This window comes from Hemiscyllium ocellatum, chromosome 6 (assembly GCF_020745735.1).
Source record: "Hemiscyllium ocellatum isolate sHemOce1 chromosome 6, sHemOce1.pat.X.cur, whole genome shotgun sequence".
Classification (NCBI taxonomy): domain Eukaryota; kingdom Metazoa; phylum Chordata; class Chondrichthyes; order Orectolobiformes; family Hemiscylliidae; genus Hemiscyllium; species Hemiscyllium ocellatum.
The window spans coordinates 48,694,862-48,718,022 of record NC_083406.1 but is presented as its reverse complement, the minus strand read 5'-3'; the positions used below and the strand labels follow the sequence as shown (position 1 = coordinate 48,718,022).

At 41.7% G+C, this 23,161-nt stretch overlaps 1 protein-coding gene across 2 annotated transcripts in view; it reads right to left on the bottom strand.

The window, feature by feature from the left end:
• Positions 1–23,161, bottom strand: part of uggt2 (UDP-glucose glycoprotein glucosyltransferase 2) — a 372,492-nt gene that overhangs the window by 128,705 nt on the left and 220,626 nt on the right. For both annotated transcript variants that reach the window (XM_060826541.1, XM_060826542.1), the window contains exons 22-24: positions 22,536–22,742; positions 16,309–16,440; positions 6,589–6,719 (exon numbers count right to left, since the gene is read on the bottom strand). In XM_060826541.1, coding sequence (XP_060682524.1) covers positions 6,589–6,719; positions 16,309–16,440; positions 22,536–22,742 — 470 coding nt within the window. The remainder of the gene's footprint in view (positions 1–6,588; positions 6,720–16,308; positions 16,441–22,535; positions 22,743–23,161) is intronic.

Sequence of the window (23,161 nt, the reverse complement as noted above, 5' to 3'; positions counted from 1 at the left end):
AGTTTCTTAGTTGTTTACCACCCAGAGTGAAAATGGGGACTTAAGGTGATAACCGGCAGAAGCACTGGAAATCAGCGGGCTATGAAATGGAGAAATTTAATGGTTGGTTCCAACCTCAGTACAATCTCTCCCATGAATCCTGGCCTTGCTCCTCACTGACACTACAGAAGGAGGCACACCCATCGGGTCCATCTGCTTGACAAGCAACCATTCATCAGGATGGGATGCTGGCATCAGTAGGTGTGCTCATTCCCTGTTCCTCATTGCGACAGCGATTCGGTCAGAAGCGGATGGGACCATACTTCACCTGCAGGTTCTCAGCAAAACCGCCGAAACACCACATTCACTACCTTTTGGACTGAGACTCAGACTGGGCGTTTGAGAACCTATAATGGTACTTACTTCATTTGTGGCCACAATGCCTATCCCTGGCTGCCTCCCCTGGACTGGGTGCTGCTATGTGGGGTAGGTGATCCCCTTTGTTTACCATTCACACTCTTCTCCTTTTGAGAAGCTATGGGTTTGCAGTAAGAGAGCGATTACAGCTATCTTCACCCCCTCCAATGTCACTGTCCGGCTGGAAATAGAGAGTCAGTGGATGGCCATTACCCTGGGCCAGCTTAACGCAGAAGCAGTTGCCATTTGCAACATCACCTCACAGAACAGGATGACCGTAGATTATTTGCTAGCCGATAAAGGGGGCATGTGCCCTGCTACAAGGGCTTATTTTCCTTGTTGTTGTCTTTGTCCTTCTCGCACTCCTTATTATGTTGTTTAAGTGGTGTTGTGCATGCTTGTGTTCACTACTGCTGCCTCGTTACCACTGACTGTCCAGTTGACAAAAAAAATCACTTCACCGCAAGTCCTTGCGACGATGCAGAACCTCCGGATCCAGAATCATTGAGTCTGACCATTCCAATTCTGAGGGTTACCTGTCTGATTCTGAGCCTCCCCCCATCAGACACCCCCCTGGCTCGGGCTACATTCCTCCTTTTGCCGAAGCTCCTGATCTGCTCCTTTTGATGGAGAAATGAGAAAAGAAGGGATTGTGGGAGAAGGGAAACCATTTTGATTGTGGAAGCCATTTTCCCTGCTTAGAGGAGACATGCTAGCTAAATTACATTCACAATTGGCTATGACAGCCATTTCCTGACGGCAGGAAACACCTTAGTTAAATAACCTATTAACTGGATTCTCTTACTGACAATGCTGTTATACCTCTGCACCCACTGATGAATCCCTCGAGGGGTCTCTCTCTCCGTGGGAGCTCCAGCTAAAACAATACCTCTGCAGATGAGATGTCACCAAACTATTTAATATTGATAGCCACTGACCAGTTGCCACTATGAACAGGATGCTGCTTGATCAATTTCAATTGTTCAACTAATCAATGTTCTCAGACCACTAATATTTTCTGTTACCATTGTTCAATTAATCAATGTTGTTAGACCAGTCGTATTGTTAGCTTTTTTTAATATTGTTAAACTATCTATCGTAGTTAGACCTGTATTGTTCTGTAATCAACAATCAGCCATTTGTAACCCTTTATAAACTGTATACACCCATAGCTGAGTGGAGAGGTTATGACCCATCAGTACTGAGCGGTCATTCCGAGCTGAGCGGTCATTGACCTTTTCCCACGATATTGTGAAATAAACAACCGTGTCAATTTCACAAGGTCTGCGTATGAGGTTTACTGGAAATGGGACATTTCTCCAATCTCCCCTGCACAAAACCATGCTGTCCATTTCTATAAGTTGATTTGCTTCTAAGTGCCTATAGATCTTGTTCCTGAGAAGCTTTTCTAATAATTTGCCTGCCAATGATGTGAGTCTCGCCTGTAGACCCGGGTTCAATTCCCGACTCAGGCGACTGACTGTGTGGAGTTTGCACGTTCTCCCCGTGTCTGCGTGGGTTTCCTCCGGGTGCTCCGGTTTCCTCCCACAGTCCAAAGATGTGCGGGTCAGGTGAATTGGCCAAGCTAAATTGCCCGTAGTGTTAGGTAAGGGGTAAATGTAGGGGTATGGGTGGGTTGCGCTTCGGCGGGTCGGTGTGGACTTTTTGGGCCGAAGGGCCTGTTTCCACACTGTAAGTCTAATCTAAAAAAAAACCTGTAATTTCCTGGATTATCCCTGCTACCCTTCTTACACAATGAGACAACACTGGCTATTCTCCAGTCATCTGGAATCTCATCTGTGGCCAAAGAGCATACAAAGATGTCTGTCAATGTCGTCTTGCCTCTCTCAACATTCTCAGGCAAATCCCACCAGGACTTATCTATCTTTACACTTTTTAAAATGCACAACACCTCTTCCTTTTTAATAGCAACTTGGCTTAGAAATATGACACTCCCTCCCCTGAAATCATCCTCAAACAATTCCTTTTTCGTGAACAGTGACACAATAGTTTAAGATCTCACCTACCTCTTTTATCTCCTTTGTCCTTGAGTGGACTAACTCTTTTGCTGGCTAACTTCTTGCTTTTCATGTGTGTATAAAAAGCCTTAGAATTCTCCTTACAGGTAAAAACTTTTCATGACCTCTTTTAGCCCTTCTAATTCTTTGTTTAAGTTTATTGCTATTTTCCTTATCACGTTCAAGGGCTTTGTCAGTTCCCATCCTCCTAGACCTCATGCATGCTTCCTTTTTCTTTTGATCAGAGTTACAACACCCTGTTCATACAAGGTTCACTAAACTTGCCATACCTATCCTTCATTCTAGCTGTTCCTGAAGTCTTATCAATTGCTGTTTGAAATGCTCCCACATGTCCAATGTGGGTTTACCCTCAAACAGCTGCTTCCAATCAAAATTCTCCAGTTACTGCCTAATATTCTAGTAGTACACCTTCCATCAATTTAACACCTTATCCCTATCCATGAGTCACTTAAAACTCACGGTACTTTGGTCACTACTCCCGAAATGCTCACCCACTGAAATGGGGGTTGGACTGGGATGTACAAAGTTAAAAATCACACAACACCAGGTTATAGTCCAACAGGTTTAATTGGAGATACACTAGCTTTTGGAGCGACGCTCCTTCATTAGGTGATAGTGGAGGGCTCGGATCGCAACACAGAATTTATAGCAAAAATTTGCAGTGTGACGTAACTGAAATTATACATTGAAAAATTGATTGTCTGTCTGTTAAGTCTTTCATCTATTAGAATACAGTGATAGTTTCACTTCTTTCATGTGTAAATCACAAAACCCTTTTTTTTAAAAGTTGCATTCTCGGGTTAGCTGTTAACAATGGTGATAGCCCCCTGTGTTCTCTGTCTATGACCTGATGTTTAGATTGATTCTAATTTAAAAAGTGAGGTAACAGAGTTTTACATAAATTCACGCAGTTTTTGAGCTCAGAGTTCTACATGAATGAATGCAGTTTTTGAGCAAAGTGCAATGTAACTCTGCAAGTACAAATTCACCCCACAAAATATATGTGTGCATGTGGGTCTTTGTCTGTGTGTGTGTGTCTGGGGTGGGGGTTGTGAGTATGAGAAAGTGTGTGTGTGTGTAGTGAGTGCAGAGTGTCTTAAGTCTGTGAGGGGGTGCATGTGTGAGTGTGTGTGTCTATAAGAGTGTGTGTGGGTGTCTGTGTGCGCGTCTGTGTGTACCTGTGTCCGTGTGTATGTGAGAGCGTGTGTGTAGGAATATCTGTGTGTGTCGTGCAATGGTGATCACCTGTAATGTGACATGAACCCAAGGTCCTGGTTGAGGCCCTCCATATGGGTATCGAACTTAGCTATCAGCCTCTGCTCGGCCACTTTCCTCTGCTGCCTGTCCCGAAGTCCACCTCGGAGGATGGTCACCAGAAGGTCCGAGGCTGAATGTCCTGGACCACTGAGGTGTTCCCCAACTGGGAGGGAACCCTCCTGTCTGTTGATTGTTGTGCGGTGCCCATTCATCCACTATCGTAGCCTTCATCATCGACGCGCACACAGATACCCACACACACACCCTTATAGACACACACACTCCCACATTCACACATGCACCCCCTCACAGACTTAAGACACTCTGCACTCGCTACACACACACACACACACACTCACAACCCCCACCCCCACCCCAGACAGACAGACACACTAAGACAGACAAAGACCCACATGCACACATATATTTTGTGGGGTGAATTTGTACTTGCAGAGTTACATTGCACTTTGCTCAAAAACTGCATACATTCATGTAGAACTCTGAGCTCAAAAACTGCATGAATTTATGTAAAACACTGTTATCGCACTTTTTAGATTAGAATCAATCTAAACATCAGGTCATAGACAGAGAACACAGGGGGCTAACACCTTCAACATATTGTCTAGCTATCACCATTGTTAACAGCTAACCCGAGAATGCAACTTTAAAAAAAAGGGTTTTGTGATTTACACGTGAAAGAAGTGAAACTATCACTGTATTCTAACAGATCAAAGGCTTAACAGACAATCAATTTTTCAATGTATAATTTCAGTTACGTCACACTGCAAATTTTTGCTATAAATTCTGTGTTACGATTGAGCCCTCCACAATCACCTGATGAAGGAGCGTTGCTCTGAAAGCTAGTGTGCTTCCAATTAAACCTGTTGGACTAGAACCTGGTGTTGTGTGATTTTTAACTTCACTCACTTGACCAGGCTCATTTCCCAGGATAAGTCCAGTATAACACCTTCTATGGTTGGACTGTTTACATACTGTGTCAAGAAACCCTCCCTGAATGTTGTGAATGGCCCCTAGCATTAAATGAGTTTCAGTTAATAAAGGGCAAGTTAAAATCACCCACCACAACAACCTTGCCATCTTTACATCTTTCCAAAATCTGTCTACATAACCACCCCCCTATCTCCTGGTGACTGTTGAGAGGCCTGTAGTACACCCCCAGCATTGTGATTCCACCTTTCCTATTCCTGAGTTCTACCCACATTGCCTCGCTGCATGACTCCTCCGATGTATCCTCCCTCAGTATGGCTGTGAGATATTCCTTTGCCAGTAATGCAACTCCTCCACCACTTTTACATCCCTTTCTACCACACCTGAAACATTTAAATCCTGGGACATTCAGCTGCCAGTCCTCTCCCTCTTTCAGCCAAATCTCCATAATTGCAATAATATCATAGTTCTAAGTCTTAACCAAAGCTCTATGTTCGTCTGCCTTGTCTATTATACTTCTCGCATTTCAGAGCACTTCCTCTTCTCTTTTCAGCAGCATTTCCCTGCCTGTTCATGTTCTTACTCATGTTTGCTTTGGTTTCTATCTCTCCTTCAATTTCTACATCTACTGCCCAGGTAAAACCCATCCAGATGCATCTACTGCCCTAGTCCTCTGATTCCTATCCCCCTGCCACACTAGTTTAAACCCTCCCCCAACCACTGTACCAAGTATCCACCACCACCAAGGACATCAGTCCCAGTTCTGACCAGGTATAATCCGTCCAGTTTGTACAGGTCCCACCTACAAATCTGCACAAACTGGACGGGTTATACCTGGATAGTAGATGTAGAAATTGAAGGAGAGATAGAAACCAAGGCAAACATGAGTAAGAACAAGAATAGGAAGGGAAATGCTGCTGAAAAGAGCTGGGGAGATGGTCTGAAATGTGAGAAGTATAATAGGCATGGTAGATGAACATAGAGCTTTGGTTAGTATTCAATATTATGATATTATCACAATTATGGAGACTTGGCTGGAGAAGGGACAGGATTGGCAGCTGAATGTCCCAGAATTTTTTGACACTGGTCCAAATGCCCCACGAATCTGAAATTTGTTCCTCACACTATCTATTCAGCTACATTTTCATCCTATGCGTCCTGCTGTTTCTACTCTGACTAGCTCATGGCACTAGTAGTAATCCTGAGATAACTAACTTTGAGGTCCTACATTTCGATTTTCTTCCCAGTTCTCTGTATTGTGCTTTTTAGGACTTCATCCTTTTTGTTTTGCCTATATTGTTTGCACTAATATGTACCATGATCACTGACTGTTTGCCCTCCCCCTCCAGAATGTCCTCGAACCACTCCAAGACATCCAGGACCCTAGCACTACAGCGACGACACACTTGGATTCTCATTTGCAGCCACAGAAACACCTCTCTATTCCTCTTATGATTGAATCCCCTATAACTGAGGCGTTCCCTTTATGATTGAATCCCCTACAACTAAAGCATTTCTATACCTCTTCCTCAATCCCTCCGCAGCAGTAGTGCCATGAATTTGGCTGCTGCTGTTATCCCCGATGAGACATTCCCCTCAACAATATCCAAGACAGGATATATCTGTTCTGCAGAGGAATAGCCACAGGAGATTCCTGCACTGCCTCATGGTCACCCATTCCCCTTTTGCCTGTGGAGTCTGAAACTTCAGTGAGACCCCTCTATATGTGCTATCCATGCTACTCTCCACCTCGCTAATCCTTCACAGTGTCCCCAATCTGTCATCATTAACCAGTTCATTCTCCTTGGCAATGTCTCTACCAAACAAAAATTCAATTTTCTGCCAAATGCTTTCCCCTCATTTTTTCTTGTGAATTGTCCTGATGACTGCTATTACTATCACCTGCAAAATGAACTAATTTCATTAGAAATCAATACAACAAACATACCTCTTAGAATACACACCCATCCGTTTGATGTGAGCTTTAATCTTCTCTGATGATGTACTGAGGGTGATCCTTTCCAGGAGGCTGAAGTCTTCAGGATGAAATATCTCATTTTCATTGAAAGCACCCAGGATCTGACAGCACAAATAACAAACTAATATTAGATTTTTAAAATTTAATACTAATTTGTAACAGTCTCAATATCATTAAAATTTAGAAGTTACTTACTTTTACAGATATGACAATCTGAAGTGGCTGCAATGCACAAAACAGTTAACATAAACTGCTAATTTTTCTCACAAACACTAAGATGGAATAGCACTCAAGTCTGTGGTCATGACTCCCACCAAAAGAAGTGAGTTTCATTTTTAAATTAAGTTCTATATTACAGCATTCTTAGTCTATCAAGTAGAGAAGGCCTACAAAGTAAGTCATATCCTCGTTAGAATAAGAAATTCTTACGTTCAACTTGCTTAAATTCATAGTTGCCCAGAAATTATTGGAAATATGGTAGTATCTGATTATTGGTCTCAGTTATTAGTAGAACAAACCAATGTTGCTGCATCCCCATTGTAACACTCTGATCGATCATAGAATCATTGAGGACGGCAGCACAGAAAAAGGCCTTTTAGCCCACCACATCCATGCCTGTCAAAATGAAAACCAATGCGCTTGGTTTGAATATAATGTTAACTAAGAAAGTTTATAGATTTTACTACATCTGCACAGTGAACATAGCACAATCAATGAGCGCTCTCTTCTCATGCTTTATAAACCCTTCACCCTTGGCTTCAGCATCCTGAATCAGGGCCTTGACCTTCCAGTGCACTTGTGAGAAGCAGTAACATCTCTAGATTGCATGTTGGCCTCAGCTCACACTCTCCTCTATATACTTATGTACATACATACATGCATACATACACATTCCACTCTTCAGGTAGCTCCTTAATTTCTCCATCTGCCATCCCTACTTAATTCCTCGGTAATTAAGGATGCCCTCAAACGCATCTCTTCCATTTCCCACACTTCTGCCCTCAAACCACACCCACCAACAAAAAAAAGGATAGAGTCCCCTTAGTTCTCACATACCACCCCAACAATCTCCAAATCCATTATCCTCCGACATCATCTACAATCATATCCCACCACCAAAAAGAAAGTTCTTTTCCTACCACTGTCCCCTTTTCACAGGGACTGTTCATTCCATGACTCCCTCATCAACTCTACAGACCCCACCAACTTCTCCACTACACCCAGTACCTTTCCCTGCAACTGCAAGAGGTGTAATACCTGCCCCTTCACATCCAATCCCACCTCCATCCATGGTCCCAAACAATTCTTCTCGATCCGGCAGAGTTTCACTTGTACTTCATCCAACCTGATCTATCGTATCTGTTGCTCCCAATGTGGTCTCCTCGATATGAGGAACCTCAATTATTCGAATATCAATTATCCGAATATCGGATTATCCGAAGGAAATCTTGAAGTCCTGATAGAAACATTACATCAAAGAGGTGTTTCCAACACTGATTCACCTTTTGTTTACAGTGATTAAAAACGAAATCAGCTGACTGAAATTCTGCTGAGAACAGTCCTGGACATCGATGGGAGCCTAGGCACCGTCTCCAAATAACTGACTTCTCTCTCTCTCCCCCCACAATTTCCATGGAGTTCTACACAGGGGTGTACCTGAACCCCCCCCCCCCTTCCCCAGATAACCTCTCCAACATTGGCTTTTACAGGGCAAAGGTGGAACCTGAGAAAACATTGTAGTTGAGAGTTGTGTGTGTGGCTGCATGTGTATGTGCATGCTGTTTGGAGACTCAACCCCACCAAAGGCAGCAGCAGTCTTACTGTTGGTATCTAGTCTGGCTGCCCTGGTTTTGGGGAGGGGAGAAGACAGTGGGGCAGGAGCGCAGGGGGCAGGGTGGACGGGTGTCAGCGGCACAGATGGTGGGTGATGATGGGGACAGTGGTGTACAGGACAGCATAGTTAGAGGCAGATAAGGGCAGGGTGCGATGGGGTCAGACAGGGGTGGGGTGGAAGTGTGGTGGGGGGGGCGGTGGGGTTAGAAAGTGTTGGGAGGTCAGATAGGGGGCCGGGATTGGATGAGATTTGGAGGAGGGGGGAAATTGAATGGTGGGGCGGGGTTGGACGGAGTTAGGGGTGTGCACAGGGGCTGGAGGTTGGGGACCATGGGGGGCAGGGGTCCCCGTGTGGTATGCTGCTGCCTCATTTCCTGAACAGGGAATAACCTTAGCAAATACTCACTGAATTGGAGGTGGGGGGGGGGCACGCATCAGCAATGTTGCAGGTCCCTTACACACAAGTCTGTGTCTGCTCAGAAACAAACAGAGAGAGGGAGCAAGGCAGGACGAGAGAGGAGAAAGAGCTGAAAAATGTGTTGCTGGAAAAGCACAGCAGGTCAGGCAGCATCCAAGGAGCAGGAGAATCGACGTTTCGGGCATAAGCGCTTCTTCAGGAAAGGCTGAAGAAGGGCTTAAGCCCAAAACGTTGATTCTCCTGCTCCTTGGATGCTGCCTGACCTGCTGCGCTTTTCCAGCAACACATTTTTCAGCTCTGATCTCCAGCATCTGCAGTCCTCACTTTCTCCAAGAGAGGAGAAAGGAAACTTCAGAAAACTCTGACCCCCAGAGGAGAGGCATTGAATCAATTAACCAAACAATCAATTATATGAACAAAATAGTGCCCGCCCATCTCGTTCGGATAATCAAGGTTCCTATGCATCGGGAAGACCAAACGCAGACTCAATGACCAGTTTGTGGAGCACCTACACTATGCTCGCATCAACTAACACAACCTACCAGTTGCCACGCACTTTAGTTCCCCATCCCACTTCCCCCACGACATATCCATCTTTGGCCTCCTCCACTATCAGAGTGAGGCCCAACATAAACTGGAGGAACAACACATGATATTTCACCTGGGAAGCTTATAGCCCAATGGCCTCAATATTGACTTCACTAGCTTCAAAATCCCTCCATTCCCCCAAGCCTTATCCTATGTCCAGCCCTCCTCCTCTGCCTCGCCTTCCTGACCTGTTCTAACCTGTCCATCTTCCTACTCACCTTACTCCACCCTTTCCACTGATCAATCACAATTATCCCCTACCTGCCTTCACCTATCACCTTCCCACTTACCCTTCCCCCAGCCCCACCTTCCTTTTTCTTATTTACCTCTGGGTTCCCCTCCCCCTCCCCAGTCCTGACAAAGGGTTTCAGTCCGAAACATTGAAATTGCTGCTCCTTGGCTGCTGTCTGACCTGCTGCGCTTTTCCAACTTCACATCTATTGACTCTGGTTTCCAGCTTCTGCAGTCCTTACTGTCTCCATTTTTACCCCATGGGCTTTGTGAATATTTCAAACACTCCTTTCCCTGGACCATTGAATTCTGGCTCATTTATTCCATCTCTTCTGAGTGACGGGTAGGATAGTTCAAGGGATTCTTACTCCAGGCTGTAATTCACCCAGGCACACTGTCTGTGTGAGAGACACCCATATTACCACCTGGAGTCATACAGTCATACAGCACAGGAAGAGAGTCTTCGGTCCAAATTCTCCATGCCAACTGAACTAGTCCTATTTACCTGTGGTCCATATCCCTGTAAATCTATCCTATCTCATACCAGTCAAAACACCTTTTAAATGTTATAACTGTACTCGCCTCTACCACTTCCTCTGGCTGTTAGTTCCATAGAAGCATTATTCTCTGTGTGAAAAGATTGCCTCTTGGGGCCCTTTTAAATTGTTCACTTTCACTTTAAAACTATACCTTCTAGTTTTGACCTCCACTACCCTTGGGAAAGGAGCTTGGCTATTCACCTTATCTATGCCTTGTTCAACATTCTTGGTTTAGTTTTCACTCGGTTACTTTGAGCAGATTTCTACACTAACGCCCTCCCTCAAAAATAATGCTATTCCCTGGAAAGAAGTCCACTTTGTGCAAACAAGCCCACGTCTTGGAAAGCATAAGTGATGGAATGGGTATGTTGACCAGTTCCAGGTGCACTCGGCCCCTTGAACGGAGTCTACCATTTAATAATGATTACATCACGGCTGATCCAATTACTTCACATTACCACCCACCCTGATAACTAATCACCCCTTTCCATATCTATCTACCACTGCCTTAGAAATATTAAGAGAGTCTGCTTCCATCACATTTTGCAGAAGAAAATTCCAAAAGTTCCCAATCCTTTATGAGAAACAAATTCTGATTCTGCATCAAATAGGTGACCTCTGATTTTTGACAGATATGAATTAGTGTACTGTTCAAGACTGTTGATACTCATTCTTCTAAACTCTAGCAGATACAAGTCTAACCGGTGCAACGTTTCCTCAAAAAACAGCCTTGCTATTCCAGGTATTAGTCTAGTAAACTTCTCTGATCTGTTTCCAATGCATTTACCTCCTTCCTTAAATAAGGTGATCAATACTGTAATCCCGATGTGGTCTTACCAGTGCCCTGTGCAACTGAAGAATAAATTTCTTAGTTTTACATTTAATTCCCCTTGCAATAAGCAATAACTTTGCTAATTACAAGCTGTGCCTACATACTATACTAGCTACTCATGCACAAAGACACTCAGATCCCTCTGCCTCTCAGAACTCTGCAATCCTTTACAATCTAGGTAATGTGTTTTTTTCTATTCTTCCTGACAAAATAGACAATGTCATTTTCCCATATTGTATTCTATTTGCCACATCTTTGCCCACTCACTTAACATATCTATATCCTTTATAGTCTCCTTGTATCCTCTTCACAATTTACTTTCCTAATTATCATTATGTCATCAGCAAACTTGGCAACCATAATGTCTGTTCATTCATCCAAGTTATTTGTATAAATTGTAAGAAGTTCAGGCAAAAGCACTGATCTCTGGGGCACATTATTTTTTTACATTTTGTCAACCACAAAATGACCAATTCATGTCTACTTTCTATTTCTTATTAGCTAGCTAATCTTCTACCCATGCCAATATGCCAACCACTACACATTTATTTGTGGCAATAGACTTTCATGTGGCATCTCCTCAAATGCCTTCTGTAAATCTAAGTACAGTACATCTATTGGCCTCCTTTTCCAAAACTTTTTCAAAAATCTCCAATACGTTGGTTCAACATAATTTTCCTTTCACAAAATCATGTTGGGTCTGCCTGGTTACTTTGAATTTTTCCATGTGCCCTGCTACAATGACTTTAATTTTAGCTTCTACCATTTTCCCTGTGACAAGCTAACTGGCCTGTACTTTCCTGCTTTCTATCTCCCTTTTTGATTAAAGGAGTTACATTTGCCACCTTCCAATCTAGTGAAACCTTCCCCAAGTTAAGGGAGGTTTGGAAAAAAAACTATCTCACTCGTCATTCATAGAACATAGAACATAGAAAAATACAGCGCAGTACAGGCCCTTCGGCCCTCAATGTTGCGCCGACCGAATCCTACCTAACCTACACTAGCCCAATAACTTCCAAATGCCTATCCAATGCCCGCTTAAATGACCATAAAGAGGGAGAGTTCACCACTGCTACTGGCAGGGCATTCCATGAACTCACAACCCGCTGTGTAAAGAATCTACCCCTAACATCTGTCCTATACCTTCCACCCCTTAATTTAAAGCTGTGTCCCCTTGTAACAGCTGACTCCATTAGCGGTAAAAGGTTCTCAGTGTCTACCCTATCTATACCCTAATCATCTTATACACCTCTATCAAATCTCCCCTAAACCTTCTTTTCTCCAATGAGAACAGCCCCAAGTGCCTCAGTCTTTCCTCATACGATTTTCCTACCATACCAGGCAACATCCTGGTAAACCTCCTCTGCACTCGTTCCAATGCCTCCACATCCTTCCTATAGTATGGCGACCAAAACTGCACACAATACTCCAGATGAGGCCGCACCAGAGTCTTCTACAACTGCAACATGACCTCAGGACTCTGGAACTCAATTCCTCTGCCAATAAAGCCCAGTACACCATATGCCTTCCTCACAGCACTATTTACCTGGGTGGCGACTTTCAGAGATCTGTGTACATGGACACCAAGATCCCTCTGCTCATCCACAATCCTTTAAAAACCATTGGCACTTGCCAGCCCATAGCTCCAATAATTTACTCAGTATCATTTTGTTGGTCATTGTAATTTTCCTAAGTTCCTCCCTCCCTTCCATTTCCTGATTTACAACTATTTCTGGGATGCTACTTGTATCCTATATATGAAGACTGATGCAAAATAATTGTTAAATTCATCTGCCATCTCCTGAGTTTCCATTATTAATTAAAATATTAGTGGATCAGATTTACACTCTGCAGCCCTATCACAAATAGAATTGAACAATTATTGAACTAACAGTATGGGTAGGCTCCACAAATTTCTCCAACCTTAATAATCTCAGCAAGATCAGTGTAAAAGACAAATCTAGAGCAGTTGAAACAATCTTCAGTCAGAAATGCCAAGCAAATAATCCATCTCATTTTCCACCTAAGGTCCCCATAGATCAGCCAATTCACTCCATATCATATCAAGAAACAGCTGGAGCCACTGATGCTGCTATAGGCTCTGACAAATTCCAGCAATAATATTGAAGATATACTCCAGAATAAGTCATGCAGTAGACAAACTGTTCCAGTGCAGCTGCAACACTGGCATTAAGCTAACAATGTGGAAAATTGCTCAGATATATCCTGTACATAAAATAGGCAGAAAATCTAACTAGGCCAATTGCCACCCAATTGTCTACTCTTGATCATCAGTAAAGTGACGGAAAAGGTTGACAGTGCTTACAGTATATACGGTACTTATGGTTTGGCATAATGGACACAGGTGAATGTGAGGATGGTGTATTATGGCTACACCCAAATAAAAGAACAATGTTCACACACAACAATCAGTAGGCAGAATATATGGAAACAAATGGGAGCTCAGCTGATTGCTACCTGACCATAGAAATCATAGGTGATTGGTGGAGATTCTCAAACAATGGGTGCCCTGAGATAGGATGCTTAGCAAGCGGCCCAGAAAAGAGACTGGAACTCAGATAGCGGTACCCCAGGAAACTCATAGAGAGGAAGTTCGTTCTGTCTCGATTTTCTTCTGACATTGAAGACACTCCCAAAAAGATGCAAAGGATTTGAAGTATAACAATCACTGCAACATCATCCTAAAGAGTGGTACTCAAGACCAACCACTGAGAAGAGAAGACAATCCTGGGATCACTGGGAAAAACAATGACTGCAGATGCTGGAAACCAGATTCTGGATTAGAGTGGCGCTGGAAAAGCACAGCAGTTCAGGCAGCATCCGAGGAGCAGGCAAATCAACATTTCGGGCAAAAGCCCTTCATCAGGAATGGCTTTTGCCCGAAATGTCAATTTTCCTGCTCCTCGGATGCTGCCTGAACTGTTGTGCTTTTCCAGCACCACTCTAATCCAGAATCTGGGATCACTGGGCCAAGACCAGACAAGCATCGCCACGTGGATCATTGCCAAGGTCTAGTGTGGTGGTATAAGATCATTAAATAAATAAATACCTTTATTATTATTCAGAGTCGACTCAGTTTCTTTGCTAGTTATGAGAGTTAAACATACCGTGGCAGGCGCAATGTTGGAATTTCATCTTGGAGGACAGAGTCATGAAATCTGATTCATAATGATCCATCTCCTGAATGGAAGTGACTGACGACTCTACTGCCTTGGCATAGCTTTGGGGATAGTTCGGTGTCAGTCTGCCACCTCCCTCAGCATGCCTCAGCCAAAAGTTAAAAGGCCTACTACTGCTTATTGTAAAGACCACATGTTTTGTACTGTGGATTAATAAATGGTGAAAGTTACTACTTTAAACCAAGCAAACTGTGGAAAATATTGTAACTGTTTTAATAGCAAATTACTGGAACACACTGTGAATTGTATCTGTAATGTTGCTTTATTCAAGGAGTTAGGGGAGTATGTTCATTTGTTTTTGGGGCTATTTAGCCCAGACACATCCTTTTGATTGGTTACTTGGTAAGTGGCTATAAACCTTGCACATGGACAGTAAAACAGAAACATACAGCCTGGAGCCAATGTCCCCTGCAGGCTTTGCAGCTGTTCAGAGCGTCCAATTGGCATGCAAATTCAAGGAAACATGGCCTGTAAAGAAGAAGCACTTCAATTGCTCTTTTCCCAGAAAATCTCCCATTATCTGTTTTTAATCACCATTTGTCAGTGAATTCCTCTCTCTGCAAATTGTTGAAAAGAAAAAGGGAGAAAAAAACTACATTTGAAGATAATGTAAGGGGCTAATTCTTAACCAGTGAAGGAAAAACAGCATCAGTGTTGAAACAACCTCATTTCACCAGCATGGAACTGCCTAGAATGGGAGGAAACATTTGATCAACACCTGCGGTCCAGATAGGTTCTATCAAACTGTTCAGCCTAATTTAATTTCTCTCCTCTGCCCTCTACCTTTTCTGTCTGTTATATCCTTGTTTTGAGTTTTGTATTTGTTTGTAAATGTATGGGAATTTTTTTAAAGGGATAAAATTTACAGTACAGAGTCATAAGTTAGCAATTCAAATTTGTTTCATTGATTAAAAATATTTTGATTACAATAAGTAATTATTGTCTGCTGTTATGTTTTTAACCCAAATTAGAGTCATGCAATTTGGCAGTTTAATCAAATTTTCACATTATGACGACTCTGGCACTGGTGGAAGTGACTGTCCCTGACATCAGATCACACTTGACTGAGTATGGCATTAAGGAGCTCGAGCAAAACTGAAGTCAATGGGAACAGGGAGTGATAGATAGCATAAACAAGCATATTTACAGTATTTGGAGATCAGTCACCTAGCTCCTAGACATTTCTGCAGCAGTTCCCCAGGGTAGTGTCCTAAATCCAAATATCTTCAGCTGCTCCATCATAACATCATCATAAGGTTAGAAGTGGAGACGTTCACCGACAATTGTACAAGGTTCAGCATTGTTACTCAGATACTGAACTAGTCCATGCCCAATTGCCTCCTTGACTGGCAACACATCCACAAACATCCACTCCATCCACCACCGACACTCAGTAGCAACAGTGTGTTTCATCTGCAAGATGCACTGAGAAATTCACCAAGGCTCTTAAAACAGCAACTTGTAAACCCATGATCAATATCATCTGGAAGGACAAGGACAGATAGATGGGAACATCAATACATGCAATTCTGTCTCCAAACCACTCACCAATCTAAGTTTGAAATATATCATCACTGTTCCTTTAGTGTTGCTAGGTCAAAAATGCTGGAACTTCCATCATAATGGCATTGTGACCACTCCAGTCCAAGTGGTTCAAGAAAGCAACTCATTCCCTCCTTCTTAAGGACAACCAAGGATCAGCAATAAATGCTGGATCAGCCAATGACACCAACAGATCCCATGAGAGAGTTAAAAAGAAGATTGGATGTGCTGAATAGGTACCCTCTGTGTTCTACAGTTTGTTCAAAATAACATGGAAGCTATAACTGTACAGAGTATTTCAAGCATGATCTGAACATAATTTTAAAAAACTGGTCCATCTTTCAACTGAGCACTGGAAATAAACGAGTGTTTGCTTCTGTTTTAAATGGTGTTAATGACTTTCTACATCAATTTGTGTACCAATGCAACTTGGCGCATTCCTGGACTGAGACATGTTGTAATCTTATGACAGGTAAATAACTACAGCGCACGCATGGAAATACATACCCGACCATTGCTAACAACTGCCTCCTGACCAGGTAACAGCTTCAGAACATCTTGACAGAACAATCGATGGGTGCGAAGGAAGTCGACTCCTATGGTGTTGTATTTCTTCTCAAAGGCATCATTATCCATTCCCTGAAAGGAGAATAATGAATAATTTCAGTAGTTTAAATGAGTGACTATTCCTCTTGGTAGAAATGGTTTTCAGTGCTTTCACAACAACTACAGTGATCATTTCTCAACATGGAGGCTGCTAAGAAAATACAAATCTGACAATCAAAGTAACAAAGATATTTAGCAATTTTCCTTTTTTATTTGTTCATGGAGTGTAGGCGATGCTGGCTCGGCCAGAATTTATTGCCCATCCCTAATTACCCAGAGGGCACTTATGAGTCAAAACATTGCTGTGGGTGTGGAGTCACATGTGGGCCAAGAGCACACATTGGCAGGTTTCCCTCCCTAGGGGACATCCGTGAACGGGATGGGTTTTTAAGACAATCAACAACCACAAAAGTTAATATTTTTATTCCAGACTTTTAATGAATTCAAGTTTCTGACATGGTGGGATTTGAATCCATGTATCCAAAATATTAGATCAGGGACATACATTACTAATTCAGTGATATAATTGCTAGGCCACCATTTCCCCATTCTGTATGAAAGGTGAAAAATGGCACACAGACTGAAAACTGAACTATTGCTGTGATCTGATCTCTCTGTAAAAAGGCAAACCTGCTAACTATTCACTCAGTGAAGTAATTGACACAAGGTGCAAACACAAATCAGTGCACCATCCAATTAGAATATATCGATTGATTGATTTATTGTTGTCATGTGTTCTGAGATAGAGTGAAACATATTGTTTTGTGTGCTACACAGGCAGACTGTACCATACAATGTGCATCAGGGTACCAGAACAGAGTGGATAATACAGTGTTACAGGTGCAGAGAGGGAGAGAGAGAGAGAGAGATCAGAATTAACATCTGAGAGGTTCATCAAATGTCTGATGGCAGTGGGGAAGAAACTGTTCTTGAATCTGTTCATAGGTGTATTCCAACGTATATCTTGTGTCTGATGGAAGAAGGTGGAAGAGAATATAACCAGGATCGGACAGGTCTTTGACTATGTTGGTTGCAGTCCTGAAGCAGCGGGAAATATAGATGGAGTCAATGGCTGGTTTGTGTCATGGACTGAGCTGTGTCCACGACTCTATGTAGTTTCTTGCAGTCTTGGAAAGAGCAATTGCCATACCACACTGTGATGCATCCAGATAGGATGCTTTCTATGTTGCATCTATACAAATCGGCATTGTGGATATGCCCCATTTCCTTCGCCTCCTGTGGAAATACAGGTGTTGTGTTCTTTCTTGACTGTCATGTTGACATGAGTGGACAAGAACAGATTGTTGGTGATCATCACTCCCAGGAACGTGATGCTGTCAGCCGTATCTACTTCAGCACAGTTGATGCAGACAGAGGCACGGCTTCCAATCCAATCCCTGAAATCAATGACCAGCTCCTTTGTTTTGCTGACATTGATGCAGAGATTGTTGTCTTAACACAATGTCGCTAAGCATTCAATCTCTTTACTGTATTCTGTCTTGTCATTGCTGAGATTGGACCTACAACAGTGGTGTTGTCAGCAAACTTGTAAATGGAGTTGGGGTGGAATTTGGCAACACTGTCATGATTTTATAAGCAGTATAATAGGGAGCTAAGCACACACCCTTGCTGGGCACCAGAGTTGAGGATTAAGGTGGAAGAGGCGTTGTCATCTATTCCTGATGATTGCAGTCTATGCGTCATAAAGTCGAGGATCTAATATCAGCTGAGACCTAGTCTCAGAATATAGAGATGGGTTTGTTTGGATTTATGGTGTTGAAGGCAGAACTGTAGTTAATAAGTAGGAGCCTGATGTAGATATCCTTGTCATCCAGATGTTCCAGAGATTAATATAACGTGTTACAACTGGAATATTGTACATAATTCAGTATTGGATGGATGTAAATAAATCAGGGAAATTAGGTATAATAATTAATTTTGCTGACTAATACATTAGGTAAATGCAATGTCTGTGAAAATATTTGTCTCTGGATATTACATGATTTTCAAATTGACAGTATATCATTGTTAAATTGTCAGTGTTGATAAAATGATGGCTCTTCAGGGAAGTGCAGCCAACAGCCATTGGGGAGGCAAGGTTGGAACTTAAGAAATACTGGGAAAGCTGTAGTGACAAATGGTATAATTAGGAATGCCTCCTTGTGGAAGTAATGGTGGGGTCAGGGTGGGGAGGCGTTGGAGATGGATGGTTGGGGATAGAGGGTGCACAATGTCAAGAGTGTGGTGCTGGAAAAGCATGCATCAGGCAGCATCCGAGGAGCAGGAAAATTGACGTTTCAAGCAAAAGCCCTTCATCAGGAATGAAAGTCATTTGCCCAAAACATGGATTTTCCTGCTGCTCAGAAGTTTCCTGACCTGCTGTGCTTTTCCAACACCACACTCTTGACTCTAATCTCCAGTATCACCCTGTTCATAAAGGGTGAACAGCCAATCATTGTGGTTCACAGTAGAAACCATGACTTTGATAGAAAGAGGATCAAGAACCTTCCACAGATTTCTGGTAGTTAGGAAGGAGGAGCTGTAAGAAAGTAATCTTTCATTATTCTGGTACTTTGTGCAATTGTAGAAACAGGAGGACAGAGCAGTGGCTGCAGAGGGAAGGCTTTAGATTGCTGTGGCATAGGTACCAGTGAGAGATGGAACTGGCACAAACCAAATGAGTTGCAGCTAAACTGGGGTATGAAGAACCTTGTGGTGAGGGCTACGGTGGCTGTTTTGAATTAAATTTAGCAGGGGTATAGGAACCAGGATGTGGCATTAAAAAGGAAAAACAAGAACAGAAAGGATGCAGAGGATATTTAGCACTGGTATAAAACATAGCAACTTATTAGGTAGGGTCAAAGTAAGTGAATCCACTGAAATCAAAACTAGGTTAAGAATATGTGCAAAGTGTGGTAAAGGAGAAGATGAGCTGCAGCTCAAATAAATACATATTGTTAATGTGCATTGATCTTTGAGGCCAGCAGGACATATTGAAGGAGTGTTGGCAAAACCTATGGAATGTTAGACTTCATAAATACAAAAGCGTACAAAAGCAGATGAGTTATGCTGAACTGGTATCAATCTCTGATTACAACACAACTGGAATGTAGTTTCTGGCCATCAGCCTTTAGGATGGATGCAAAGATTCTTAAGAGCATACAGTGAAACAGGATGATGATGGGATGAGAGATTTCAGCGACAAGATTAGCTGGAATTGTTCTCTTAGGAGCAAAAGAAACTGAGACATATACCCATTATATGATAGCCCAAAGACTATCAATATAATACTTTGGCCTGATGTTGGGGCTGATGTGATGCACATTTTTATGTAGCCAATAGCATTGATCTGAAACTCTAAGGCTACAGAAGTGTTGAAAGCAGAGTCAACGAATGATATAAAAAAAAGTGATAAGCTCTTGAGCAAAACAAATGTTAGTGATAAGACTTGAGGAACAAGATATATTGCTTAAATCTACTGAGAACCAGCAATGATTCAGTCAGCCACATGGCCCTCATTCTACATTGTAGCAATTCTGTAACTCCACCAGGCAGTGCTTTTTCTCATTCAGCTGAAGGTGGACAGCTGATAATTGCTTATTCGTCAGTCATGAAAAATTTGCAAATGTATGAATGCTGAGTAGGCATGAACTGCACTTTTAAAGAACTTTCATTATATCTTCAGAATCACTACTTCTAAAATGGTGGACTGAAAGTAGGATGGATCTTGCAGCTGCTCCTGAGATTGCAGGCTTATTTCTAGATTCACTTCTAGATTTCTTCTAGTTATTGTATTTCAGTGGTATAACTTTTTTAAATTCATTTTTTGATTTTCTACAGCCAAAAAAGCACTTTTTTCCAAATGGCATGAACAGAACATTTGGAAAAGCCTACACATATCTTACTTCCAGATTTCTTACAATTATTACATTTCAGTAGGTTTTTTTCATTTTGATTCATTTTTGGTTCTTTTATTGTGAAAAACACAAAACAGAAGGAAAAAAATTTTAAAAAGTGTTCTTCTCACTTGGAGTTCCATTCTTGGATTTTTGGGAGAGGATGGCTTGGTTTACTTGTCTCTAAAAATATACATGTAGATGACAGACTTCTTTAAAACTGCTAAGTAGATTTTTTTCAATCACGGAGGACAGTTTTTTTTTTCAACATCGCTAAAGAGATTTTTTTAAATCACTTAGGAGAGTTTTTGTTCCCTAAAATTATATGTGTAGAAGAGAGTCATTTTTCAATGAAATTGTGTTATGTTAATATTGGAGAGGCCTACACATGGCTGGTTCTAGAGTGAGTTTTTTTTTAACATGAGAAGATTGAAAGCTGTCTGCCAGACCACTTGAGAAGAAGTTTTTTTTAAAATTCAGTTGTTCAGCAGATTTTATTTAAGATTTTTTTTATTTCTTATTTTTTTGCTTAATATATTTCTTTGCGTAAGAAAATGTAGGTAAGTTTATGTATAAGTTGCCATTGTAAGCTGCTTCTTTTTAGGCTTAACGTCATTGATGGCATACAAGAGACACAGAGTTAAATGGCTAGTAGATTTCGAGAAGTTTGTGGGCGGCACGGTGGCACAGTGGATAGCACTGCTGCCTCACAGCGCCTGTAGACCTGGGTTCAATTCCCGACTCAGGCGACTGACTGTGTGGAGCTTGCACGTTCTCCCCGTGTCTGCGTGGGTTTCCTCCGGGTGCTCCGGTTTCCTCCCACAGTCACAAAGATGTGCGGGTCAGATGAATTGGCCAAGCTAAATTGCCCGTAGTGTTAGGTAAGGGGTAAATGTAGGGGTATGGGTGGGTTGCGCTTCGGCGGGTCGGTGTGGACTTGTTGGGCCGAAGGGCCTGTTTCCACACTGTAAGTCTAATCTAATCTAAAAAAAAAGTAATTACACAGCAGGATCAGTCAGATAGATGGGTAACTGTCAGAAAAAATAAGAAGGTCATTTAAAAATTTCCTGTGGCTATTCCTCTCTCAAACAGAAACTCAGTTTTGGGTACTATGAAAAGGATCATTTTTCTGAGGAAAACAGAAAGACAGTCAGATCTTGAGCGTTGAGAATGAATTTTATATTAGACAAGGTTTGACAAAATTCAGAAGAATAATTGATACAATTGTCAAGGGCACAGACAGGAGATTCTTTAGCAGTGAGTGTGGGATAGGATGTATGCACTCAGACAGCATATTGCTTTCATACTACCAGGATTAAAGATGTCTCAAAACATTTGAAGCATATTGTTCAAGGGGAGAGTGAGAAACGGTAAATCATTGCACACATTGATAGGAATGGGAAAAAGTGAGGACAACAGATCAGACTCAATAAGTGTGGCGCAGGAAAAGCACAGCAGGTTAGGCTGTATCTGAGGAGCAGGAGGATGGGGATGGGAGGAAGGTAGCTGGGAATGTGATAGGTAGATGTGGAGGGGTGGATGATATCATAGTTCAGAGGGGAGGTTCTAGAGGATAGGTGGGAAGGAAGATGGACCGACAGACAGTTCAAGGCAGTGGTGCCGAGTTGGAGGGAGGAGCACCCTCCTCCAAAATACACCTGTAATATCCAGCAAACTAATTTTGTTTCTCTGTCTACAGATGTTGTCTGACTGCTGAGTTTTTTCTCTTTTCCTTCTATCTTATTCTGCTCCATGACTATAGAAATGCAGTAGCAAACCAGTGATGAGACTAATCTATGACGAACTAGTGATGAGATTATCGAGGAAATTCAGATAATCCTTTGACCAATTAGACAAACTGGCAATGTGACTAACCAGGTGATTCAGATTAACCTATGACAAACTAGTAATGGGAGCAACTAGGCGATTCAGATAAATCAATGCTATGCAGTGAGGGTTTCTCACTGTCAAATTGCAAGAGGGTTTCAAATAAAGTGAGTTACAAGATATGCTGGTGAAAAAGTTTTCAACTATTTCATGGTGATATTTGTCTCTTAGCTGAGTGTTGATTTACTTTTTGCATGTTATACACTTCAATGTTATAAAAATGAAATAGAAAATCCTCTTGGATTATTGTATGTGTATGACACTTCAAAGTATATGCTGACTTCAATGTTTATAGATATATTCAAAATATTTATGAATATAGTAATAAAAACTAAAATGACTAACTTTAACAGCAAATTCCAGAATTTTTGCTCCTGACGCAAGTGCATCCACAGTTTCTTCGCTGAACAGCTTAGTTATGTAGTTCCTTGCGATATTCCCATTCTGTGTTAGAAGCACTGCCCAGATTGCTCTGGAAATAGGAGTTGTATTTTCTGTTATTTCAGCTGCATGATTACTTATGACTCCAATTCGAATGTTGCTGCTTACTTTCTGAAAAACAAAGCACAAGTATATGTTGACACTTCCATGAACACCGTGAAATGCAGGGATTTTGTTACTGTAAGAAGAACAACAACATTATTGCTTTGTGTAATACTTATTATATGATGAAAAGTTCAGAATATTTATTTATACAATTCCAACCACATTTTAGCAGAAAACAGTATATTTTGTTTCTGGAATCAGAAATATGATAGCATTAGGTCTTTTGTAAAGCTTGCAACTTCTGAAATTGTTGAGTTACAATGTATATTTTCAGTCATTGCTCATGTTTTTTTTAATAGATACTTTTATTGAAAATTTAACATGTTTTTACAAACTTACAAAATAATACGCACAAATACAAACATTAATATATATAAAATATTAAATAAATAATAACCAAAATTTAACAGACAAAAAGAAGAGAT